Raw genomic sequence first — 24587 nt, forward strand, 5'->3', positions numbered from 1 at the left:
AGGGGAGAGGGTTTGGGTGGAAGGAGAGAGAGAGATGCTGTTGCCAGGGAACACCAGCCACATAGAGGACGGCAGAAAAAACAACTGCAGGATTATCCAGCAGAGTGAAGGACACAGAGTCCAAAGCTCGTTTCCCCCAAGTAAACGTAGGGTTAATTAAAATGGTTCCATGGAGGATTTTGGATATGGTCGAGAAAAATACATGGAAGATATAAAATTGTGATGATGTATGTGAATTTACATGAAGAAAAAAAGGGGAGCTAGATAGAACGTGCACGGTGCCAGAGCAGATGCATTCCCATTAAAGGAATTTTTTGTCTTGGAAGGGTGCAAAAAGACTATCGACTTACTCCTCACGGCCAATCTCTCTCCAACAGAGGTGGCCAAAGCTGGAGAAGAGGAGGAGTGATCCAAAACAGAGGTCCCCCCTGTCTCCTGACACCTGCTGCCTGCTATTTGCTGACACTGAGGACATTGTAGGACTGTGTCGGTGCATGAATGTTTATGCATATATATTCATGAAAGACAGACCAACCCATGCTTCTCGGCTGATATGGGAGATTCGACCCTGAAATCTTTGCATATGTGACTGAGGAAGAAGAGGACACCCAGACATAGACCTGACCTGGAGAGAAAATCTTGCCATCCAAGTGAGTTAACCATCTTAAATTAGCATTTTGCCTGTTGCACAGACAACTGATACTGATAACAAGCAGTAGGTTGTTCGTTAATATCCATGATGTTATTCTTTTTTTTTTATGGGAAGTTTGGTTTGGGGGAACTTACGAAGACAGTGGAGACATTTTATTGTAAAGGTGGTGCACATGGTTGTGGTGAATTTCAAAGAGGAAAGGACTGAAGTGTGGGGTCTTTCACTGGTAGTCAATACAATGACGTTATAAGTACAAATGTTATCATTGACATGTAGATCAGTTTATCTACATTGCCTTAAAAAACTTAAATTGTCTCTATATATTCTAACTATGTTATTTCAACCATCTTTGGATGGAGCTGTCCGTCGTTTATGTACCAATCTCATGTATGATTAGAGACTGGAAATTGTTTCCTACACCTATGGGTTAGATGTCATTCAGTATACCTTCACTCGTAAACATTGTCATCAAAACCCTCCTGATCATAATGATTGTTTAAGTATTCCTGTAAAATGTCTTCATGATGTTGACTGCATATTTTGTTTTTTGGTTATTTTATATTTTTTGGTCATCTTATCTTCCCATACATTTGTGATGTTAAAACCCATGTGTTGCAATTAGCTTGAGTGGCACTGGTATAAGGAGCTGTTGAAAGGAATCCTCTCTCTGGTTTGCTTATTGTGCAGTAATATCGCTGGACACCCAACCTAATGCTTTATATCTGTCCAATCAATTGAGTTTCTCTGTTTCTCCTATAATGTCTGCCAGAATGCAGAAACTCCTTAGGCATAATGTACTGTATATAAGAGCATGTGAACCTTATTTTTTAGAGTCAGTGAATCTGAGAAAAGATGGTCAATAAAGTTGTAACTTTCCCATTTTCCCAAATCCATTTTCACTCATGGATAGATCATTTTCTGCAATTATACAGAATATAGGTACTCAACATAATCCTGATTAAAGAAGAAAAAAATGGAAGTGAATACTCTTGATGCCTTAGGCCAGCGATGCTCAAATCCAGTCCTCAAGAGCTACTATCCTGCAACTTTTTGATGCACCCCATTTTTAACACACCTGAATCAAATGAGTGGCTCGTTACCATGCCTCTGCTGGGCTAAATGAGTGGATTGAGCCTGTGAATTCAGGTGTGTTAGAGAACGGATGCATCTAAAGGTCACAGGATGATAGCTCTTGAGGACTGAACTTGAGCACCCCTGCCTTATGCGATGTCATCAGAAGCATGTGTAAACAGAAGTTTTTGTTTTTGGAAAAAAGATTTTATTTGATCAAAAATTTAATTTCACAACAAAATACTAAAATGAGTAAAAGAAAAAAAAAACAATCATGACATTTTCTATAGGTGTATTATATCAGAACTTAGTTGATTTAAAGACAAGTCTAATGTATAACCTTAAAGCATATCCTTATTGAATCTACTGAATTCAGAGCCTTAGAATTACTGTTATTGTACCCACCTAATCTGCATTCAGTTATTAGACTGAATAATGTCTAAAGCATTCATCAGAATGTCACATCTTTCCAACCTTTTGAGGAGAGATGAATGAGTATTATTTCGGACACGTAAAGCCTCCAGTGTTGATAGGGATCAAAAGTTAAGAATGTGTAAAATTAGAGAGCAAAAAGAGGGGATTAAGCCCCTACACGGTGTTCCACACTGGCCTTTTACATTCCAAACTGGAGGAAGTTTGTCGGTGCTTTTTGAGGTTAAGAGGAGTTGATCCCAGGAAGCAGGTTCTGTCCTAGTCTGTCACATGTGCCTCACATGTACCCCTGTGGGCTTGCTTTTGAAAACCATGTGATCCACAATACTTTTCCCTTTTTAAATTGGAATGAAAGAATGCCAATTATTTGATAAACATCCACCCTTAATCAGATTATTTAGGCCATGATGTTTCTCCACTTGGGCCATACAATTGCAAATGATGGAGATTAATTGATGTTTTTCTTCACTCATCCAGTTCTGTGCTATTCCCTCTGAGGGATGGGCACAACAGAGGCAACCCTACGAATGGAGAACATGGAAGTAAAAGATGAATGGCAGGATGAAGACTTCCCAAGGTCAGTTCCTTGTATTTTCTGTTTAGTATATAAAATAATTATATTATCCATCTGTCTTTATTTATAGATATGTATTACACCAATAGGAATAGTAGGATGAAGTCATGTGAGATGAAGCACAGGTGTTGCCAGATCCTAGTAGCTCTGAGAAATGCCTTCTTCTCAGCTGTAATATCTCAGATTTATGTCAAAACGAAACAATAAAAAGCAAAATGAGGTTAAACACTGGTCAAAGTGTGATCCAAATGCTTTTAAAGAAGTAGAACGGCTCAGAAGCTGTGCAGATGTTGCCTCTTTTCATCTGAACAGGTAAATTAATTGCTTGGTAATGCTAGCCAAAGGTAAAAATTTGCATTAGTGAACCTGGCAACAGGCTGGGAAACAGTAAACAGGTGCTTCAATAACTGACCTTTAAATACGAGAAAGTTTACCTTGTCAAATTTAAAGGATGGAACAAACACATAGTGGTTCTACTTATTTGTCTTTATACATCATCAGGTTTAGCATGCCAAATTGTTTTTTTGTTTTTTTTTTTTGTTTTTGTTTTTTTGCAGACATACACAATTTTCTGGACTTTACACACTGCTCACAAAATAAAGGGAACACTTCAATACCACTAATAATACCAAATTTGAAGGCATAAAATATTCTCATAGAATACTTTGTTCTGTACAAAGTTCAATACGCTGACAACAAAATCTCACAAAAATCCTCAATGGAAATCAAATGTATTAACCAACACAGAAGGCAAGAGTCTGATCTTTACTTAAAAAAAATATGCCAATATTTCATCATATATTTGTCCATAGTTGACTTTGGAAAGCTTAAAAGGCATGATATATAACTTTTAAATGTTAAAGTCGGAAAACTGTAGGATGAACTGTACCCCTTTTTCCCTGATACCTCCAAATAGGGGAGACATGTGGTAGACAGGTCAGTATATTAGACCATTCTAGTTATAGACTAGTTAAGTTATAAAACAATATTGGAAGGGTTGAAAATCTTCTAAAAATTAAATGAAAATGAAATATTATGTCAAAACGACACATTTATGAAGACAAAGCTTGGTAAGGAGAGAATGAAAAAAACAAGCAGTCAAGATCCCCTTGGTAGCTTGGAGGAGGGACAAAGACCCACTGCTACAAGTTGGAGAATTTGTCAAAATGCCAACTATTGGTCATTAACCGAATAAATCTCCTTCAATGGAGACATGGGAGCAAACTTTTAGGAAAATGCACAGAATGTTGAAAACTTACATTGCTTTTCTAATGAGAGGAGCTTCTTCAGCTGGGGCAGGCAAACCATGGTTAGAGTTGATAACAAGAGGATGGAGCTGCTTTTTATTGATAAAATCAAAACAAGTTAGTTGATGTGTGCAGGTTGAAATCCAGAACTTAAATTGATAAGGTTGAAATCCAGAACTGAAATTGATAAACTGAAGTAGCAGGTTACTGTGGTTAAAATCAATCATTGGGCACTCCTCCTCCTCCCTCTTTCTTTATTCCTCATCTAATAGGGAGGCAGTGAGCAAGGGAGCAGGTGCAGCTCCATCAGCAAATGGTCTCAAGCTACGTCATGTGATGCATCAGCAGTGAAAAATCAACAACACCACTCCAGGAAAATGGTGGCAGCTTTTAGCTGCATATAGACACAGACAGTGATAGGAATCAGCAGTAACATATCACCGAGGGATGCTCTGCTTTAATGTTTCTGCCGCAAAATGAGAGGAAAGGGAATGACTCAGCAAACTGAATATAGAGGTGTGTGAGGTCAAAAAGCTAAACTGAATCGGTTCCCACAAAAGCTGCATCGCTCTCTCTCTCCTGCAGGTAAGCTGTACTTGTTATCAAGTTCATTGACTAATGATGACACAAACAAAATGATGAAGAAAGGAGAGCACCACGCCATTGTGAAAGAAATTAAATCTCCTGCAGCGTGTCCTCATTTTTTGTGGAGAGGGCTTTATTCATGACAAAGGAGGGGTTGCACCAGCAATCACTGCAGGACACCTCAGGGAGTTTAGACTGAGCCTCCTGCCTGTTTCTTTGAGCTGCAGCTGTATTTTGGGCAAGCATGTTGTCAAACGATATCCAGAATGTTTTTGCCTTTTTATTATAAAAATTAGCTAGAGGTAAATCCAGCTGGAATCGTAAAAACATGTCCTTCTTCTGCTTGTTGCAAAACTATTTTTTTCCCCATTTTGTCACATTATTACCATAAATTTTAATGTCTTATATTATAGTTTAATATAATACCACAATGCATAGTAGAAAATTATGAAGTTAAAGAAAAAATCATATGTATTTAAGGATATTTAGACATAAAAATATGAAAACATGCAGAGTATATTTGTTTTCTCCTCTTTTGAATAAAGACTTTAAATAGGTATTTTTATCTGTATTCCAGCCTTTTGTCTCTGCCATAGTAATACTAACCTGCTGACATTTCTGCACCTCCTTCTTTGTTAAACTACTAAAGCTTGGATTGGGAAAAACTGGATCTGTTGACACAAATGTTTAACTATTGACTCAGATTCCTTTCTGGATTCAGTGCTGGCTGTTTTATGCTGCTGGAAAAACTTCTACACAGTTTCAAGTGTTTTGCAGACACTTTGTCAGGTTTTCTATTATTTAGCTCTCATCTTCTCATCTTTGCTGCTGTTTTACTGTGGCAATCGTACACCCGAAATGATGCAGTGTTAGTTTTCATCCTATCATGGTTTAGCTTTGGTCTCTGACACGAGCACCTCTTGTCCTCTAATACTCAGACTAGTTCTTAATATCTTCTGTTTTGTCAAGGACCGGGCCAGAAGTCTCAGCAGAGACTCCCACATTTTCCTCTCGCCAGACAACTCCTTCAGCTCTGCTGAGGGAACCCTGAGATGCACCCAAGCCAGCCGAGAGACATAGACATTCCATTATGGCCTGGGTCCTCTCCTTGGCCTGGAAGTGCTCCCAGGCGAGGAATCCAAGGATAATCTGAAAAAAGATGTCTAAGCTACCTCAGCTGACTCCTCTCCAAGTGGAGAAGAAGCGGTTCTATTCCGAGTCAATCACACATGATTGAGCTGCTCGCCCCATCGCTAAGGAATTGTCCAGCCACCCTGTGGAGAAAGTTAATTTCTGTCCCTTTTGTCCAGGATCTTGTTCTTTGGATTATGACCCAGATTTGATGACCATTGATGAGGGTAGGAATGTAGACCAACCAGTGAATTGAGAGCTTTGCCTTTTACCACCAGCTTTCTCTTTAGCAGCAGCCACTTTTATCCAACTATTTATTTCCAGCCTTATTTCCCACTCACTTGTGAAGAGGACCTCAATATACTTGTACTCCCTCACTTGAGGAGGGAGCAGGAATTATCATACAACTTCATGGGGAAAAGCCTAATTTTTCTGGTTGAGAACCATGGCGTCTGACTTGGAGTAGCTGATTTTTATCCCAGTTCGTTCAGCCACAAATAACCACAGTACATGCTCAAAGTCTAGGCAGGAGGGAGCCTGCAGAACCAAGGTATCTACAAAAAAACACGGACAAAATATGCTGATGAAGATTCTCAGTCATCCATTTGACATTTGAATTGGGAAAGCTTCCTGGAGGGGAAGCCAAACGTCTTCAAACCTTGGAAACCAAGTCCAGTGGATTGTTTTTAAACTTTTACGGAATCACGGACAAAATAGGCTTGTCTCCAAACCAGACCACTCCAGTCCTTGGCTTCACCTAGAAATCCTGCCTATAAAGGTTATGAACAGGACTGGTAACAGATGGGATCCTTGCCGAAATCCAACATGCACAGGGAAAAGGTCTGACTTCATGCTGGAAATGCATACCAAACTCTTGCTCTGCTTGTACTGAGACCGGATGGACCCTAGTAAATAACCATCGACAACTTGTTTCTGGGGTGCAACTCACAGTCAGAATCAGAATCAGATCAGAATCAGAAATTCTGATCAAATGGAAATTCAGTCAAATGGAATTGGCCTTTTTTGGGTTGGCTGAGAAGTGTGCACCCCCCTATAGTTAGAAAACACCCTCTGGTCCCCCTTCTTATGGAGGGGTAACACAACCTATCCCTGCCAGTCCAGGGTTACTGTCTCCGACCTCCACATGATGTTGAAGAGGCATGTCAGCCATGACAGCATCCTTAGGCCTAAGGTACTCATGGTTGGTCTCACCCACTCCTGACTCCTTGCCAAAATTGAGTTTTTTTGACTACCTCAGTGACCTCAGCCTATGCGTTTAACCCATTTCTTTTTCCTCCATGGAAAGCGTGTCAGCCGGGTTGAGGAGATCATCAAAGTATTAATTCACCATCCAACGATATCTTCATCCAGGGTTAGCAAAGCACTGGTTCCCCTTCCATAGGCACTCATCGGTTTTCCAGAATCTCTTTGAGGCCCAATGACAGTCTTTATCCATAGTCTTTACAAACCAAGGACCAAAGTTTAAAATGACAGAAGTACTCTTTTAAGAAACCATAGCGATATTTGATTCTATAGATAGGCATGGACCCCCACAAAAAGAGAAATAGTTTTAATAGAATAAAGATGGACATTTCTTTTTGTGTCTAAAGACATCTTTCTTCTACTTCAATTCATCTCCTTATCTCCTCCCCCTATTTTCTACCCTGAAATCTTTTATTTTAATAAGCATCTCTTCTTTTCAAGGATAATAGCCAAATGTTCCCAGCTTTGACAAGTTCAGTAAGCATCATGCTAAACACTAATGAGTGAATTGTTTAAGACTGGTGTGACTAATCAGGCATTCTTTCCCTTCAGACCTTTACCAGAGTACGGCGATATGGACCCCTCCTGTGGTCTCACAGATACCAGAGTCTGTAAGTGTAAATATATCACATGCTAATATGAGCACATTACTACTGGAATAAATTATAAAGGATATTTGTTTTTTGATTTCTTGCTAAAGCTCCTCCTAACTCCTTACACGTGAGCCCAACTGGAGGAGGAGGTGGGGTGTCTTCGTCTCACCGCAAACGCCGCACACTGGTGGCCCCTGAGATGAACCTGTCCTTGGATCAAAGTGAGGGCTCTCTGCTATCAGATGATTTCCTAGACACCCCAGATGACTTGGATATCAATGTGGATGACATTGATACACCAGATGAAACAGACTCACTGGAATTCATAACCAATGGGAATGATTTGGAGTGGGAAGGTAAGTAGTACATTCCCATATGTACGGTTTTAATTTATAGAATAGGTTTTCCTATGGAAGAGAACTTTATAATACCACCTCCTGCTGTTTATCTAATCAAAGAAAAAAATTCACATTTTCAGTTATTTTCTCTATCCAAAACTGTTCATCTGTTGTTTTAACATCATCATGTTAAAACAAGAGGCTATAAGTCTACATCTATAGAGCAATGCTAATAAGAGAAGAAAAAAAAGTGAAAAGTGCTGAGAACTTAATCAACACATTTGAGTGTTAGCTTTTCTATACAGACACATACACCCTCAATTATATCAACAATTTATTAAGGAAATCTTCCCTCTTAAAAATGACCTTCCTCGTGCACCTCTTGTGACATCACATAAGGCACTCTTTTAAGTGTGATTGTGTGTTTTTTTGTTGGCTTATTTACAATTCCTTTGCACAATTTTAAGTTATGAAATCTGTTTTTGGAGTGCTTTTATGGTATATTTTGCACTGCTGTGATCAAAGGTTTGTGAGTTTACAACAAGTGTTTCAGAATAACATTTGATTCCTGCTCCTCTGTTTCATGTATAAGACTCTTAGTGATCATTGAAGATTTTGAAAACCATGGACCTGGTCAAAACATTTTATAAAGTTAATTTTTAAGTTCCAGTGCTATTTTCCCTAGATCTTTTCTTTTATATTCTTCTTGCACCAACAATTATCACCAGTTTGCTCCCTCTAACCTGCAGTATTATACTGTATTGTCATGATTCTGGGTGAAAAGGAAGCAAAAGCAATAAAATTAATCCTATTAATTTGTGGTCAACATAAAAGTTATTCAGGTAAACTAGAATATTCTAGTTTGCCTGAACAATCTCAGGTTTTTTCTTCAGCCAGCGCAGTTCATGGAAACCCTTGTAGAATCAAAAACCCAGACCTGTCTCCTGTACAGATGACACGCCTGTGGCTTCCGCCAAGGCAGGTCCAGGTGGCGGCCATGGCGCACCAGCTGAGGATGGAAATGCAAACAATGGCCGACTGTGGAGAACGGTGATTATCGGGGAGCAGGAGCACCGTATCGACATGCAAATCATCAAACCATACCTCCGGGTCATCACACACGGAGGTAGGTGTCAGCCGGAGAAATTTTGAGCCTTGATTTAAAGATGTTTTCAGAATAAAACTTCCTGATGTCTCTCATCAGGTTATTATGGTGAAGGCCTAAACGCCATCATTGTCTTCTCTGCTTGTTACCTGCCTGACAGTAACTGTCCAGACTACCACTACATCATGGAAAACCTTTTTCTGTATGTCTATTGGTTAGACCGCATTTTTTCACATCGTACAATTATAAATGTGAAATAAATCCTCACCTCTTTGACCTGCAGATATGTGGTCAGCAGCCTTGAGATGCTGGTGGCTGAAGATTACCTGATCATTTACATGAATGGAGCCACTCCACGAAATAAGATGCCTGGAATCAGTTGGCTGAAAAAATGTTACCAAATGATTGATAGAAGGTAAACAAATACGGATGATTAAAAAAACATCCAGTGTGGACTCAGTTTGTAATGATTTTACAGAAAGTTGGATTAGGGATAGTCTGCGATGTAAAAACACTGAACATTTTTCCTCAAGGTCAGACAGCTATGTGTGACACTGATTCTGACACATATGACAGGGAGAGTAATAGAAGCTTTCACATGTTGTCCGGCAGTAGACTGAAAATGACTCAGCTCTGTTTATAGCACAAGATGATTGGATAAACCTGGTTTGGTGTTAGGTGTCTTCTATGTCCACTAAATACAGCAAAAAAAAAAGATCATTGGAATGAAACAACATTTATTTTATTGTGTTCGGTTGTTTTATTTGTTTTTTTTGTGGCAGATTAAGGAAGAATCTCAAGTCACTGATCATCGCTCATCCTACATGGTTTATCCGCACTGTTCTAGCGATATCCAGGCCTTTCATCAGGTAACAGCAATAGGCCAATCCATGAACACCTGCATCCTGAATAAGCACAAGATTTAAAGCTATAGAAATCATTGTTTTACTTTTTTAAAGTGATTACCTATGTAGATTTGTAAAAATATCGAGTATTTTAAAAATTATCTTTTTCATCACTCAGTGGCCAAGATTTTATTAAAATGAAAAGTAATACATTTTTATTGACTTTATTCAACCTTACCTGTTCAATAATTTTCATGTAGGTCTTGAGGATTTTAAAATATTCCTCCAGTTCACCAAGAAGGTTATTCAGCTGGCAACTGCTTCTTCCAGCAGTATTAGAAAGTCAGAGATGTTGCTATGGTACCACTCAAAAACAAAAGGATAGCCTCATTTTACCTTTTATTTCCCTAGCTATATGTATAATTGCTATTGTAAGTAATCCATATTGTCATCCAGGATAAAATCATAAGGACCAAAACAACAGCAATGTTTTCAGTTTAAGTTTACATCTTTAGTACATTATCATTAACTTAAGATTCAGCAAATCCTGCAGCGCCACACATCCAGCAAAACTGCGGTGCACCACAGTGTAAGTTTTATTTTCCAACCAGCGTGTCACCGCATGTTGAGTTATCAGGTAACTCTTAAGATGGTAATTCTTCCTGTGGTGCACCTCATGCTGTATTTAATAACTATGTTAACATCCTTTGGATGTTTGACTCATAGTGTTGGAAGGTGTTGCATAAAGGCTGTTCTGGGCAAGCCTTTTCTGTTTAGCACACTATTTATTTCAAAAATAGAAGAAAAAAAAAGTTTATAAACATTTAAACTTTCTTTTTAATCAGCTCAGCTTAGAATTACTTACTTCAGGTTTCACCAGTCTAGCTTTTTTAAACTTGGCACTGTAACTGATCTAACGCAGTGTAGATTTAACTTAGTGTTAATCAGGATCCTGAATCAAATAATTAAATAATTGATCATTTCTTTATTTTGGTGAAGTGTAGAGTTATGTTTTTTACAGTGGTTAGACTTATTTTATGCCTTCCCCTTAAACAATGGCACCATGCTGATACTCATGCTGGGGATGAGCCTTATCTGTGCGCTACTGCTTTATTCTCTCTTGAGTGTATTAAACAAATAGGTGGGATGTAGCATAATAATAGTAATTAATTCTATAAATGAACTTTATTGGTCTCACAATGGAGAAATTTGTCTCTGCATTTATCCCATCCCCTTGGGGAGCTGTGGGCTTCCATCGTGGGATGCCCAGGGAGCAGTGTGGGGTTAAGGTCTTTGCTCAGAGACCATGATTTGCAGAGTGGGGCTCAAACTCAGTAACTAAGGATTCCAAGCTCTATACCCTAACCACTAGGCTGCACACAGAAATTAAGGATGTTACATGAGTTAGGTTTAAACATTAAGTGGTCTACAAATACACAATGACTTCAATGTTGGTGTTGAAACTTAATTAAATCTTAATTCTGGTTCCTCATTCATCTCAGGTGAAAATAAACTAAATTAAACCCACCTGTCTTTAGGTTAAAGAGATCCAATGCAAACATATAAATGACAAGATGTATCATACCACTATTTGCTGTAACTCTTCATGTTTCTGTGTTTCTCTCTGCAGTGTCAAGTTCATGAATAAGATTCAGTACGTCCACAGTTTGGATGAACTTGCAGAGATTGTCCCCATGGAGCACGTCCATGTTCCTGAGTGTGTGATGCAGTAAGTACGTGTGGCCTCTAGATAGAGCTGCAGGAGAAAGGCAACACTTATTCCAGCAGTAAAATTATGATGCATGTAAATTTCACCAAAAAAAAAAACCCAGCCTACTCTGATCTGTTTTCAGTATAAGGTTTGATCGGCTTACACTTTTATTTCTGTAACAAAGCTGAACAGTGTTTTTCTTCTTTTAGATATGATGAAGAACGAATTAAAGCCAGGAAGGAGAGGTGAAACACTGATTTATTTGATATTGATTAGATTGTAACCATCATGCATATCTGTCTAACTTAATAGCATTGTACCTGTAGATTTACTTAATTTAATTGCTGCTAACAGATCTCTGAATTTTCTTGGAAATAAGAAAAACTAGAAAAGCTTTTGTGTGTGTGTGTGGGTGGGTGTGCAGGATGGAGCAGGAGAGACGACAGCATGAACAGCAGTCAGTCCCACAGGGGCCAAATCAGAAATCTGCGAGGTAAGTTATAAGGCCCATATAGGCTACTGAATCTTGGCATATTTCACAATGTTGAACTGCAGGTGGCTCGGGTGCATTTAGAAGTTCTAATGGTATCTTTATTTTCCAGGCCGAAATCGATGATTGTGGAGCAATAACTATGAGAAGGAAACAACAATGAAGGGAAGGTAAAATAAACCCCAGTTGTGGATGTTTTTTACTATTTTAGCCACAAGATGGCTCTGTTCTATAATAGTTTGAGTGAAATTGCAATTGGTTTTATCTACCAATTACATCTTTGCTCCATTATCTAAATCAAGCCTGCAGATTACACATTTCAGTTTTGCATTTACAAAACCTTATAGTATTCATATCTTATAGACTTTGTATATTTTATCATGGAAAATAATTTGTTTAATATTAAAAATGTATATGGAAAATTAGATCTTCATAAAATTGCACATAACCAAGAACACACCTTCCCCACAGTAATAGATGGTAGTGACATGATCATACTGTAGGAATAGGTTTCAGTAAGGATAGAAAAGCTAGTTAGCGTTATGCATGGATGTAGCTTAAAAAACGGGGGAGGGAAATCTGTTAGAGGCTGCAAAAGACTTATAATTAAGTAGAGGCTCATCTTCCAAAAAGAGTTATTTACCAGAGCTCTAATGGAATTGTTTAGGCTAGTGCAAAGAATATAACTGTGTTATGATTGATTCAAAGTTTAGAACCCAAATTAAGTTGAGTATTGGTGCCAAAACCTTAAAACTGGCATCCATGAATGTTTGTCATTCACTGTAACTGAGCTTGATCTGTTACTGTAAAGGACAGGGTATCTTTCAAGAGCTGGCAAACCATTTCAGATGTGCAAAGCTGATGGAGACCAACTCCTGCAGTAAAATATGGTTCTTCAAAGTGGTAACCTTAAAGGGTGAATGAAAATTATATGATAAAATTACTCACCTTATAAGATGTTAGTACCGGTAAAATACATTGAAGATTGTGAGAAATAATCACAGAAAGTAAAAATTTTATTTGATATCAGTGGGCTACTTATTTTCAATGATAAACATTTTAGCTCATCACATAAAAAAAGTATAATTTGTTCTTTGGAAAAGTCTCATTAGTTTCTTTAAGTTTTTTAGAATAATTAGATGATGAATTATTAGATACTGTATACTCTAGCACAACTGGACACATCTGTTGTACATAACAGGAATTATCCAGTTTGGGTGTTGGAATGTTTTCTTTATTCTATAAAAATCTTTCTAGCATCTTGCGCTGCAGTTCTCCTTTAACAAATTTTCAAGATCCGGAGGGTAGATTTTGTCAAAACTAATTCTTTCATCTTTAGTGAAAAGGAGCTTTTTTCAGGGGTGTTTAGGTTCTTTTTTTAACTTGTTATGTGATGCATAATAATATTTCAGTTTGCTTAAAACTGACTTTATTATAGTCCATTCAGTGCTTTATTATTATGGAACTATAACAGACATCAACAGCTTTCTGCGCTTTTCAGCTGTTTCAAACCAGTAACCTGAGAGACATACTGTAAACAAAGATTTAACACTCAAAATATCTCTACAGTCATAAACAAGGTTAATGGGAGGAATAAGATCTACTATAATGAGCTAAACAAGAGGGAAATAAAGATTTAAGCATGCATAGCTCTTCACTGAACTGTCTTAACCAATAAGAAAACTCTAGAATTGTTTTAAAGCTTCAGCTAAATGCAGTTTACCCAAATCAGTGAGATCTGATGCCCAGAACACAGTCAGCAGAGAGCCACTATTCTCCTAAACGCAGTCATACCCTGAGCTATTATATTGCATTGTTTACCAGTTTCTTTAAATGCTGTGGTGCTTTGGGAATGAATGGCCACCCCCACAAATCCACATACCTCAGCACTGCAGGAAACATACAAAAACCCGGGCACTCCCATTGTTACCACCATCACAGCATATTGTTAGAGAGGCTGCACAGGCTGCAGTAAAAGAAGATCCTATATGTTATAGAGAACAAAAATCCACAAATGAACTTTAACTTCGTAGAAAGACATATGTTAACATGAGGATTTCATACCATCCCTCCAACTGAATCATTCATCCATATTATTTCCAATGTATACAGTCAAATTTTCTTACTGCAAGCGCTGCATAAAGCTTGCTACAAAAGCTTGCTACAAAAGCTTGTCTTGTAAGATATTTTTCTTGAAAGAAAATATGTAGAGTATCAAAGTATGTTGATAATTAAGATATATATTAATTGACTCATTAATGTTTTTGTATTGTATAACATAAGCATTAATTAGTCAATTAAAGCTTATGTAATGCAAAATAAGCAAATGTCTGGAAAAATCTGTTTTACTTCCCTGCATTTGTCTTTGTGTATGCAGGGGGTGACATAGAGGCATCCAGCACGTGAACACTTTCTCCCCTCTTTTGTCCACATCCAGCTGCTAGTTCATATTGCTTCGCAGTTAAAAAGGGGACTGCTCTGTCACATAACACTCACGCCATCAGCAATGGAATGGTCTCCCAACAGGAAAAGGCTGCTCTGTTGAAGGAATTGTTTTTTTTAATAGAAGTCGACATCACCTGTTGTAGGATCGGATATGTGGTTCATATTAAATTGTTGCACCATGATTAGGGATTTGATTCATTGCTTTACTTTTCCCAGTCATGTAACATCTGGTCTTACATGACTGGGAGACCAAGGTTACAATCATGGCTGATTTAATGTCACAGAATTAATCATAGTAGTTGAAAATGTTATTTTTTATCATAGCTTAAAATGAAAAGTGGTTCGATGGCTTGTGTTGTAAAATATGAGTCTCTGAGATGCAGCGAGTTTCCTGTGCGGGCACCACTAAATCAAACTCCTTGCACAAAAGCACATACTGCTTTTAAGGAAATTGTTGGCTCAGATGCTGATATAGCAAAGTAAAAAATATGCCTTCATCTCTCTTTCATCTTACCTCATAGCTGCTTTAACTCTAAGGCCTTTCCGAGCTCAGTCTTAATCTTTCTGACATTTAAAAAAAAAGTCCAAATAGACTAACCTTAATTTATGTAAGTCTCCTCTCTTTCTGGCCTCAGTTGCTATGTGAATTACTATCTGTACTTTATTGTGTATTATGATGTGCCTGCGTTATACTCATAATAAACTACATGTTTGCATTTTTCTGATCTAGAAAAATCACATAGGAAGACTTATCTATATAACAAATGCATTGTAGATATTTGTTTTATGGGCAAACTTCAGACAAATCTTAGGTGAAATGTTTATATTACTACATACCAGATGCATGTTTTTCATAGAAATAATAGTACTAACCCTGTACAGTTAGAAATTTCACTTGGAACAAGACATGTGAATTGAAATAGATAACTACCCTGAAGCCTTTTGTTTTTTTAAATCCTTTTTCATTCATTTTGTGCTTTGATAGAAAGTGAAGTCTAGGAGTCTCTGATGAGACAAGTACGGAATTGTGGGTTTTTACACCTTAGCACATGTCACAATAAAAAAGAAAAGGGATATATATGTCCAAACATTACAGCAAAGTTTGTGTTAAATAAAAAAAAAAAATCATGTTATGCTGTGGCATTTAGAGCTCTTTCAGTGTCATAAAAAAATCCTGAATCAAGTTTTCTACAAAATAACCCTTACCCCTTCTGTAGCAAACCTTCTTCTTTACACAGTGCAGTCACACAAGGACTGTTTTCCCGAAAAAAACATGTCCATTGTATTTTCAGACTGAAATGCCGCTCCTTATCTGAAATTCTAATAAAGTTTTGGCATGTTTCAGCATCTGTTAACCCTGCTCTGTAAGTTGACATGGCCTGTCACGTCCCAGCTGTTGCCCCTGCTGTTTCACTTTATCATAATACCATTAACAGTTGTTAGTAGCGAGGAAATAGCACAATGTAATTAAAGGAACTCCTGGGAATGACCCATTGCTTTGCAAATGTTTTAAACAGCAATTTTCAGTGTTTGCTGCTGAATTTTACACACCTATGGCCCTGCTAGCAACTGTACCATATAATTGCAATGGTTTGGAGGGGAAAACATTTGTTTCAATGCTGCTTATCCCTATTTAATCTTAGATAGGATTTATGCAGCTTGAATTTTGTAAATTTTTTTAACTACCTTAAATATTAGTTAAGAGGTGATTAAAATCAGTTTTTTAAGTTTTCTATATTTTAAGATTCTTAAAAAGAGGGGATATAGAAACCACAGGCCTGTTAACATGTATTTCTGATGTTGATTTGCACTACTGGATATGGATCGTCACAAAAAATAAAACTTATTTAAGTAGTGTTTATATATTAGGTTTCTACACTGCAGTAGGGAGAGAAAACTGTTTGAAATTTTTAATTTAAGTTCTGCTCATTTGAAGTAGGGTATTCTGAATAAAAGGTTCTGTCATTCTTTTTTTTGAGTGCCATTTTTTTTTTTTACATTGTTTCTAAAGAGGCTGGTTTAATGAGTGAACTGAGTGCCTATTGCTAAACTTAAATGCAATTTAAACCAATGTCAGAATGTAGAGTGAAGTGTTTTGATTTATAGCAAATTTATTTTATTTATAATGTATCAATACAATCCTTCCAAAATATAAATGTTCACTGTAAAAGCACAACATAAACATGTATATAGTATCATTGTTGCTGTGAAATCTTTGTTCAGGCTATTATTATTCATAGTGCAAAGCTGGCTGTAAATATGACAAACAAATAAATTCCTCCCTCAAAAGTCTTGTGTCTACTATAAACTGTAGAGTGTTATGGAAACAATTACAACGATTTATGGGGGAAAAACAGTCTCAGCAAATGACTTTGGTAATATGTATTTTTCAAGCAATATGTATTTTGAACAAGCTAAAAGTTTAAAATCTTCTTCCATATGAACTGGTAAGCATATGATCTTTCACATTAACCTAGAAGTTAAAAATATACAGACATGTATCAAAAGTCCAGTACTAAGTTACAGAATTAGGTTTCTATCAAAGCAACTACCATTTTGCATATCACTCAACATTAGAGTACTACTTTGAAACAAAGCATATATATTATAGAAAATAAAGCAATCACCTGGCTTTATTTTGTTGTCCTAGTTCTCATTTGAACCATTGACATTTACCCTAATTTTTTTTACTTTCTTTTATCTCACTGTTGAACAAAAAAAGCTCTGTACGTGCCAGATACACATGTGAGATGAGAACTGGGAAATACAACATTAAGCCTGCATACTCATTAAATGATCCTAAACTTTTATTACCATTTCAGTATTTATTTTATTTTGATCAGTTTTAAGAAAATGTTAAAGCCCGAAATGAACACACACACATATATATATATATATATATATATATATATATATATATATATATATATATATATATATATATATATATATATATATAATTTAAATCAGTGCCAAATTCGTCTCGCTGACTGCCATTTACTGTAATGTGAGCTTAACTGTGGAACATCAGCAGACATCCCACCCGACATGACACAACTGTTATTAAAGTGCATCCATTCGACACCATCAATGGTAGTTTTCCACAGCTGTGGCTTCTGGAGGTGGATCAACTGCTGAATGGAAGAGTACGGACCGTGTGGGGAACATATCTAAATGGTTTGCAGTCTTCGCACTCCGATAGGCTGTCCTAGGGGCTTGTGTGGAATCTGATTGGCTGGCGAGAAGTGGCACGTAGCGCGAAGGAAAAATGTGAGCACGCTGTAGCACGAGAACACGGCGTCTCTACGTAGCCGTGACGCAATGCCAGTCAGGCTTGATATATACTGAAACGCTTCACCCACCCATCAGCGAGCGAAGAGAAGACTACAAGACCACACGTTTAAATGTTTTAAAACTTTACTTTTGTTGGAGTATCGCTTCAGACTTCAGTGTTCCTGAATTTTAATTTCAGTCGAAGTAAAGAGACTTTCGAGAGAAGGAGAAATAATGAAGTACATAATAGGAATTGGCGGGTAAGTGTGCTTAATGTTAAAAATAACGTGTTTGTGTGTAGCCACTACATATTGTCTATATTTCCCATGTAGAAAATGTAACGCTTAGTGTTATATTAAAATGAAAAAGATTATTTCAAAAAAGAAAGAACCCATAGTTGTTTACCGTTAAAAAAAACAACATATATTTGTTTATAGTTTATAAAAATAAATGGTTTGCATATTCAATTAGTCTCCTATCGAGGTTTTTATGACTTTTATGGTTTATATGTTCAGGATGTGCGAATGTTTTAATCAGCCGCCCGCCAGAAAGCCCTTTAAAGCAACTTCCGGTTTTATTTGTTGTCATGGATTGAGCGGGACTTTTGAAAAATCAGCGCGTGATTTGCTCCAAAAGTGGAGGGAGATTTATCAATTTCATCTGCAGTCTCCATATTATGACTCTGTCTTGATTATTAAACATTTTTATATACACTCTGGAGACCTAACTTGCGGTTGTGATTGCTTTGTTTATATTTTCTAGATATTTAATTTTTCTTTACAGAGCTTTATCCTATTTTTCTCTGACACCCTCCTGCTGATTATTCTGTCAGAGGTTTTAACACACAGCAAAGGTGTTTAAACAATAAATTAAACATTTTAAAAAAAGATTTTTAATTTTCTTTCTTTTTTTACAGAGTCACCAATGGTGGTAAAACCACTCTGACTAATAAACTGATTCAGACTTTGCCCAACTGCTGTGTTGTGCACCAAGATGACTTCTTCAAGGTGAGTCTCACTGAACAGATTAAGATATAACAATAGTTTGGTGTGTCTTTTTTCAATCATTAGTACTGCCTGAGCTTTGTATGCGAGTGAAGAAGGTCTTTCCTTTTCTAGCATCCTGTTCTTTTTCTTGATTTCTATGCAACTCTATCCCTGTTTAGCATATTTATGTCTTCCCCTTGCTATATTTGCATACTAGCCCTTGCTTGTTTTATTGCATGCTATTTGCTGTGGTTCTTCTTCTGCCATTTTTTCCCCCCCTCACTCGTTTGGCCTAACATTTGTGGCATGTGAGTGAGATCTGCAAGTGTTCAGAGCTGTGAGGTTGCAGCAATGTTTTATTGGTCACTGTTATTTCAGAAACCCGATCAAATAGAAGTCGGGGAGGACGGCTTTAGGCAGTGGGATGGTAAGACTTCACTGAAGACTGCCAGTGACTCATATTTGACTATAATGTAGATGACCCCATCCTCCTCAGTTCCATCAATTAGAGCTAAAACATGAATTTGCTGTTACTTCCAATCAGAAAACACATTCATAAATCATTACAGCTTTTGTTTGGGAGTTTTCTGACCTTCTCCTCCCCCCCTCTCCCATTATTTCCCTTCTTTCTGTCTCTTGCTCCACAGTGATCACAGCTATGGACATGGAGGCCATGACCAACACGATAAAAGCCTGGATTGAGAACCCAGCAAAGTTTGCCCGTTCTCACGGTGTACCCCTGGCTCCTGTTCAAGATGTGGCCAACCCTGATGAGCAGATCCACATCCTGATAGTTGAAGGCTTTCTGCTGTATAACTACCCGTAAGTTGATTGTTGCTTTGTGTATTAGTTTGAATCCAGCTATGGATGAAAAGTGTTTTCTTAGCATGTGTGCGGCAGCCAACTTGTAGGGGTGAAAGCCAGCGATTGGGCAATCTTTGTTCTCAGGAACACAAATAATCAAGTAAAGGCAGACACGTGTGTTGGGCCATGTGCTGATTTTGCATGTTCACATTGGGCCATGTTTGTAGACCCCTGCATGCTTGTTGGATAGTTAGAGATAAGTACCTCTGCAGAGGGGTGGCTCTTTCAAAGTGGTCCTTTGCAGTGACACCAGAGTGAAAGGCACTCAATGTACTAGTGATGAATGTTTAATATGCTGCTGAGATGCAGATAAGCGAGAGCATGAACCGTTTTCTTACTGCTTTTTTTAGATGCAGTGTGTAATGTGAACGGTGTTCAAAATGTGTTCATCTTTCTTGTAGGCCCCTGCTGGATGTTTTCAGTAAGTGCTACTACATCTCAATCCCCTACGAGGAGTGCAAAAGAAGGAGAAGGTAAGCTACGTTTCTGCCATTACTAAGTTCTATATCAATATTAGTTACCACTTCCTCACTCCATGTTTCTTGATGATTTTCATTTTAGTACGAGGCAATACACGGTCCCTGATCCTCCTGGCCTGTTTGACGGCCACGTGTGGCCCATGTACCTGAAGCACAGAAAGCAGATGGAGGAAAGCGGTTTGAATATCGGTGCGATTTTTAAACCAAATCTCATTGAACTGTTAAACTAGTTTGTGATCTGAACTTTTTTTTGGAATTGAATGTTTAAATATGTTTGTTGCAGAATACCTGAATGGTTTGAATTCCAGAGAGGAAATCTACAACCAGGTGTATGAGGATATTCAGAACAACCTGCTCAATCGTTTATAGGTAAGGGGGTAGGATTTCATTGCTACTTTAATATTAAAAAGTCTTTTTCTACATTTTTTTCCAAATGTATTTTTTTTTTTTTTATGTTTTTTTTTTCTTTATTTTGCAGCAGGAGGATTCCACTTCACACCTGTACAGACTGTAAATAGTCAAGGATTTTTTTTTTTTTTATAAGGTGTAATTTTATTTTCTTGTATATAGAGATGAGCAGTTTTTAAATTATGTTTTTATCTCCTTCATGGACAACATGTTTTTCTTATTGAAATGTTTGCCGTTTGTTTTTGATATGTTGTTGACCACTATTGGTCTCCATGAGTGTCTGCTGTCAATAAATACATGAGTTGCTGTTAAAATACAGTTCATCAAAACATCTTTGGCTGGTTTCTGAGTAAAGTATGTCTAAGAAAGGACTCAAGTGGTTGGTGATGGTCTACCATGCAAGCTCGGTTTCCTGGTCTCATTTTGAAACTAATTTCTTTTAATCAAGCGAAAATTAGAAATTACTCCGACTTAACGGCCAATATGTGTCAGCTACATTTTCACAAAGGGCTAAATTTGTTTGGCATCTAAAGATTTGATCTGAAACAATTTAAAACAGAAATCTAATAAAACTGCTTTTGATTAAGTGGGAAAAGGTGCATACAGACACACTATAGTTATTATCATGTATACAAATAAAATAGAAATTTTCAGTTAATGGGATAGACCCTATATAAGGGCTACAATTATTGTGCTAGTATGGATTCGAAATGTATCCTGAAAAACTTGCACCATCATTTAATGGGTAATTTCATTTCCTAGATATCACAAGTTGTAGTCTAGGTGAAGTTTTTTTAAGGGCTATGACCCTTATGTCTATTTTTAGAAGCAGGAAGTACTCAAACTTGTACTGTACATCTGCCCTCGTGGGTGTTTCCAGATTTACAGCCCTGAAATAACTCCTCAGTCATCTCACGTAGATGCTAGAGTAGGTCACAGTGCCCATAAGATTTATGCAATTAGCACAAAAGCAAATGCAGCTTTGGTTCTCCAATCTCGTGCAGATAGAACATGTGTTCCTCTTCTGTGTGTATAAATGGATCAGAACAATTTCTATGTATAGGACTGTCAGGTTGGGGTTTAATTTACCGGTAAGCCTCCACCTCTTCATAGTAGGTGGAAGTTCACAGATTTGCTGTTAACGTTTTTCAGAATAGTATGATTTAGTTGATTCTCAGTCATCCAGGTCATAGTCCTTCCGAAAAAGGTAAAACAAAACATTGGACTTTGTTTTCCAAGTTTGAAGAAGTTTCACTTCCCATCCAGGCAGTAAAACTTATTTGGAATGGTATGATATAGTGGTTAAATATAAAATCTCAAATTGTCTTATAGTATCTTATGTTCTGCTCAACTTTGACTGCTGTGTGCAGCAGCATTCACTCTGACGTCACCTGTAGACGTATGTGATCTGTCATGTGGGTGTCATATGGATGTTGGTTAGCAAGGTGCTTATTGTAATACCCTTGCAGGGGCAGGCATGCAAAACCCATTTGGCCTAGACTCTCTATGCTAAAAGTAACAGCAGCATACTTAATCCCTGCAAGGACAAAATACAAATCGGTGTATATCAAATAATAGTGTTTTTTTTAGGTGTGCTCCACCATAGGGGATGAAATAATCCTGCACTCACATATTAGCCAGTGTCAAACATCTGCTAAGTAAGGAGTGCAGAAGTTCTCCTGCTTTATCATAGCAGATTACAGAAGCCCTATCACTGTCTACGCAAGAGTGAACCACAACTCCAAGGACAGCAATTTCTGCTTTTATGTTGGTACTCAGTGTCCTCAATTACACATGCAGAACACTGTTGTGCTGTTTCCTGTTTTTGTGGGCGCCACATGCCTTTTTTGGAACAGAGTACCACATGAGGCGGTTTATACGGCACTATATCACAGTGGAAAAAATGTGCAGAACGTGCTGTATGCTCAGCGAGGAACACTGGATGTCCGACCGTTTTCTTTCTTCCAAAAAGGGTTTTAAACTTTTTGATTTAAGAGCAATGTAATGTAGATTCAGATTAGCATGTGGATTATTTACAAACTGTTAATTATTGTGTAATAAGGGAAATGTAAATGAATATCAGTCCTAACAGCCTGAACTGGACCTCGTTAATGTCTCATGGCTTGCACACAGGCACAATTCTTTCCTTCTTTTTTTCCCACTGGCTCAGAGAATCATAGCCAGAATATATATAAAGCAGGGCTGGTTAGAATGAAGAAAGTCTGCCTTCACTTCTCTAATTGCAGGGCGTGCTCTCTGTGTTTTTCTTTTTTTTCTTTTTCTGCTGTTCTCTCTGGGTGTAAGCTACCTGTCTCTCTGCACGTCCCAGCAGCCGGCGTGACTGAGGACAGAATGAAACAAAACAAAGGCAAAGGGGAATCAGGCTCACGTTCATTAAAGCAACATCACCAGGAACTGGCAGCAGTAAAATCTGGTAGTTTGAACCTTTTTCCTCTCATGCATAGGAGCCCCTACGTCATATAACTGTATCTGTAGCAGTAATAAGGGAATAGACTGCTGTCTTTACATTTTTTTTAACACAAAACATTTGGCGTTATGTATAATAGGTTGAAAACTTTATTTGTTTTTTGTTTTTTAATCTATACCAGAGCTGTTCTTATGAAAAAATTGTGCAACTATCCTATTCGGTTCCTTTAAATTATTGCTCCATGCTGCTTCCGTAAATATCAATGACCCAGAGTTTGTGCAACCCGTATGTTCATCTTGGACACAGAAAATTATAATGATGTTTATCAAAGTTAAAGAAATCTTTAAAATCCACATGCTAGTGTTTAGGTTAGTACAAGAAGTAATTATTTTAAATAGTTATATTAGAGGTAACCTTTGGGAAGTCAGTTAATAAACTTATAATACACAGGTTTTTTATTATTTGGCGATATTTATATTGAGAAGAGGTTTTCTTATAAGTTATTAAATTATTAATCCTAGTTTATCTAAAGTCATGTTTACCATATTAGGACCTTACAAAACTTTTTTTAAATCGTGTGAAATGTAAACGAACCATTTACTTAAACTATGAAGGCACACGCTTTATTAAAACTTAGTGTGGTGAATTTTTCTGCTCAGCAATCAGTGTGTTTTTGTTGTATTTGTGTTGTGTTGAATTGCATCCTGATATCAAATCCTTTTTGTTTTATGCTGCACACACTTTCTGGAGAAAAAAACATTCAAAGTGTGTCCAACAGGATTGATTAAGTTACTCAGCACAGTTGTTAAATGCTAAAAATGTTTTTGTTTTTGTTCTAGCGTTCTACAGACAGGAAGTGTACACATGTAAAGTCTGTAATGTAAACAGTATGACATATGGGGAGAACTTGTTTGGAGTGTCTCTTGCTTAATAGTCCATGATGTCAGCTCGGAGCTTTAAATAATCCTGACCTTAAAGTAGCCACTACCTGATGAGAGACCTAATTATACCATATCATACCCTTTATTTATAAAGCACCTTTAACGTAAGGGCTGTACATACTATTGAAAGAGTAAAATTAAAATAGCCAAGCCAAAAAACAGACAATAGCTTACAAGCTGTTGAAATGGATCAATTTACAAGTAATTAAAATAATTAAAAAGCACTTAGATAAAAAATGAAATAAAATGTAAAATTATGTAATAAATGGAGGATAATTCCTTTGAAATGCTGAAGAGAACTATTTGCACCCTATCTCTGTCTTCCAAACTGAAAAAAACAAAACAAAACAAAAACTCAACCTGCATTGCAGAGCAACTTTCAGCCTTTTCGTGTGTCTGCAGCGCCACCTTCTGGTGAAAATGGAAACTTGAACTGAAATCAATGGACACAATTGATTTCTAATGGGAAAATTAAAAAAAATTATTTAAAAAATCCTTCCAAGTAGGAAAACATTGCAGATTTGGGCTACAATGGTTAAACTGTTTTTCTATAAACGAACTTTATTTTAATGATTATAACCTTTTTATGATGTTTTCACACAACTGGATTGCCCCGACCTTCTAGAACAGGGGTCTACAACTATTAAAATCCAAAGACCCTTTTTGCTCTGAGTTTGGTTTAGTTAGTTGCATTGAGCCGCAAATATTACACCCACCTTTTAATAA

The 24587-nt window shown here is 37.2% G+C and overlaps 2 protein-coding genes across 4 annotated transcripts; both read left to right on the forward strand.

Annotated features, from left to right (window-relative positions):
* Positions 1–62: 62 nt before the first annotated feature.
* On the forward strand, positions 63–16647 carry LOC107100548 (caytaxin-like). Of its 3 annotated transcripts, none has more exons than XM_015399075.1 (13): positions 63–650; positions 2633–2732; positions 7508–7566; positions 7656–7904; positions 8839–9012; positions 9091–9193; positions 9275–9406; positions 9774–9860; positions 11467–11565; positions 11757–11792; positions 11972–12040; positions 12150–12207; positions 14415–16647. In XM_015399075.1, exons 2-12 carry the CDS (start codon positions 2656–2658, stop codon positions 12175–12177), a joined length of 1113 nt encoding a protein of 370 aa, XP_015254561.1. In that variant the 5' UTR covers positions 63–650; positions 2633–2655; the 3' UTR covers positions 12178–12207; positions 14415–16647. The 3 variants fall into 3 exon arrangements, with proteins under 3 accessions (XP_015254561.1, XP_015254567.1, XP_015254576.1); XM_015399081.1 differs by having other exon boundaries at positions 12150–12202; XM_015399090.1 differs by lacking the exons at positions 63–650; positions 2633–2732 and adding an exon at positions 4326–4561.
* A 1148-nt stretch (positions 16648–17795) lies between these two features.
* Positions 17796–20816, forward strand: LOC107100616 (nicotinamide riboside kinase 2-like). Its single transcript, XM_015399174.1, has 8 exons — positions 17796–18015; positions 18672–18762; positions 19120–19168; positions 19389–19563; positions 20007–20078; positions 20167–20273; positions 20368–20453; positions 20563–20816. The coding sequence occupies exons 1-7, from the start codon at positions 17990–17992 to the stop codon at positions 20451–20453; spliced, it is 606 nt and encodes a 201-aa protein (XP_015254660.1). The 5' UTR covers positions 17796–17989; the 3' UTR covers positions 20563–20816.
* Positions 20817–24587: the final 3771 nt, after the last annotated feature.

The sequence above is a fragment of the Cyprinodon variegatus genome, unplaced genomic scaffold, assembly GCF_000732505.1.
Source record: "Cyprinodon variegatus isolate N-32 unplaced genomic scaffold, C_variegatus-1.0 Scaffold30, whole genome shotgun sequence".
NCBI lineage: Eukaryota > Metazoa > Chordata > Actinopteri > Cyprinodontiformes > Cyprinodontidae > Cyprinodon > Cyprinodon variegatus.

Excerpts from the sequence above, each read along its gene's own strand:
- LOC107100548 (XM_015399075.1), top strand. The coding sequence starts at position 2,656 with ATGGGCACAACAGAGGCAACCCTACGAATGGAGAACATGGAAGTAAAA. Across the intron at positions 9,861-11,466 it reads ATATCCAGGCCTTTCATCAG|TGTCAAGTTCATGAATAAGA; the intron begins GTAACAGCAATA and ends TTCTCTCTGCAG. Across the intron at positions 11,566-11,756 it reads GTTCCTGAGTGTGTGATGCA|ATATGATGAAGAACGAATTA; the intron begins GTAAGTACGTGT and ends TTCTTCTTTTAG.
- LOC107100616 (XM_015399174.1), top strand. The coding sequence starts at position 17,990 with ATGAAGTACATAATAGGAATTGGCGG. Across the intron at positions 18,763-19,119 it reads ACCAAGATGACTTCTTCAAG|AAACCCGATCAAATAGAAGT; the intron begins GTGAGTCTCACT and ends CTGTTATTTCAG. Across the intron at positions 19,169-19,388 it reads CGGCTTTAGGCAGTGGGATG|TGATCACAGCTATGGACATG; the intron begins GTAAGACTTCAC and ends CTTGCTCCACAG.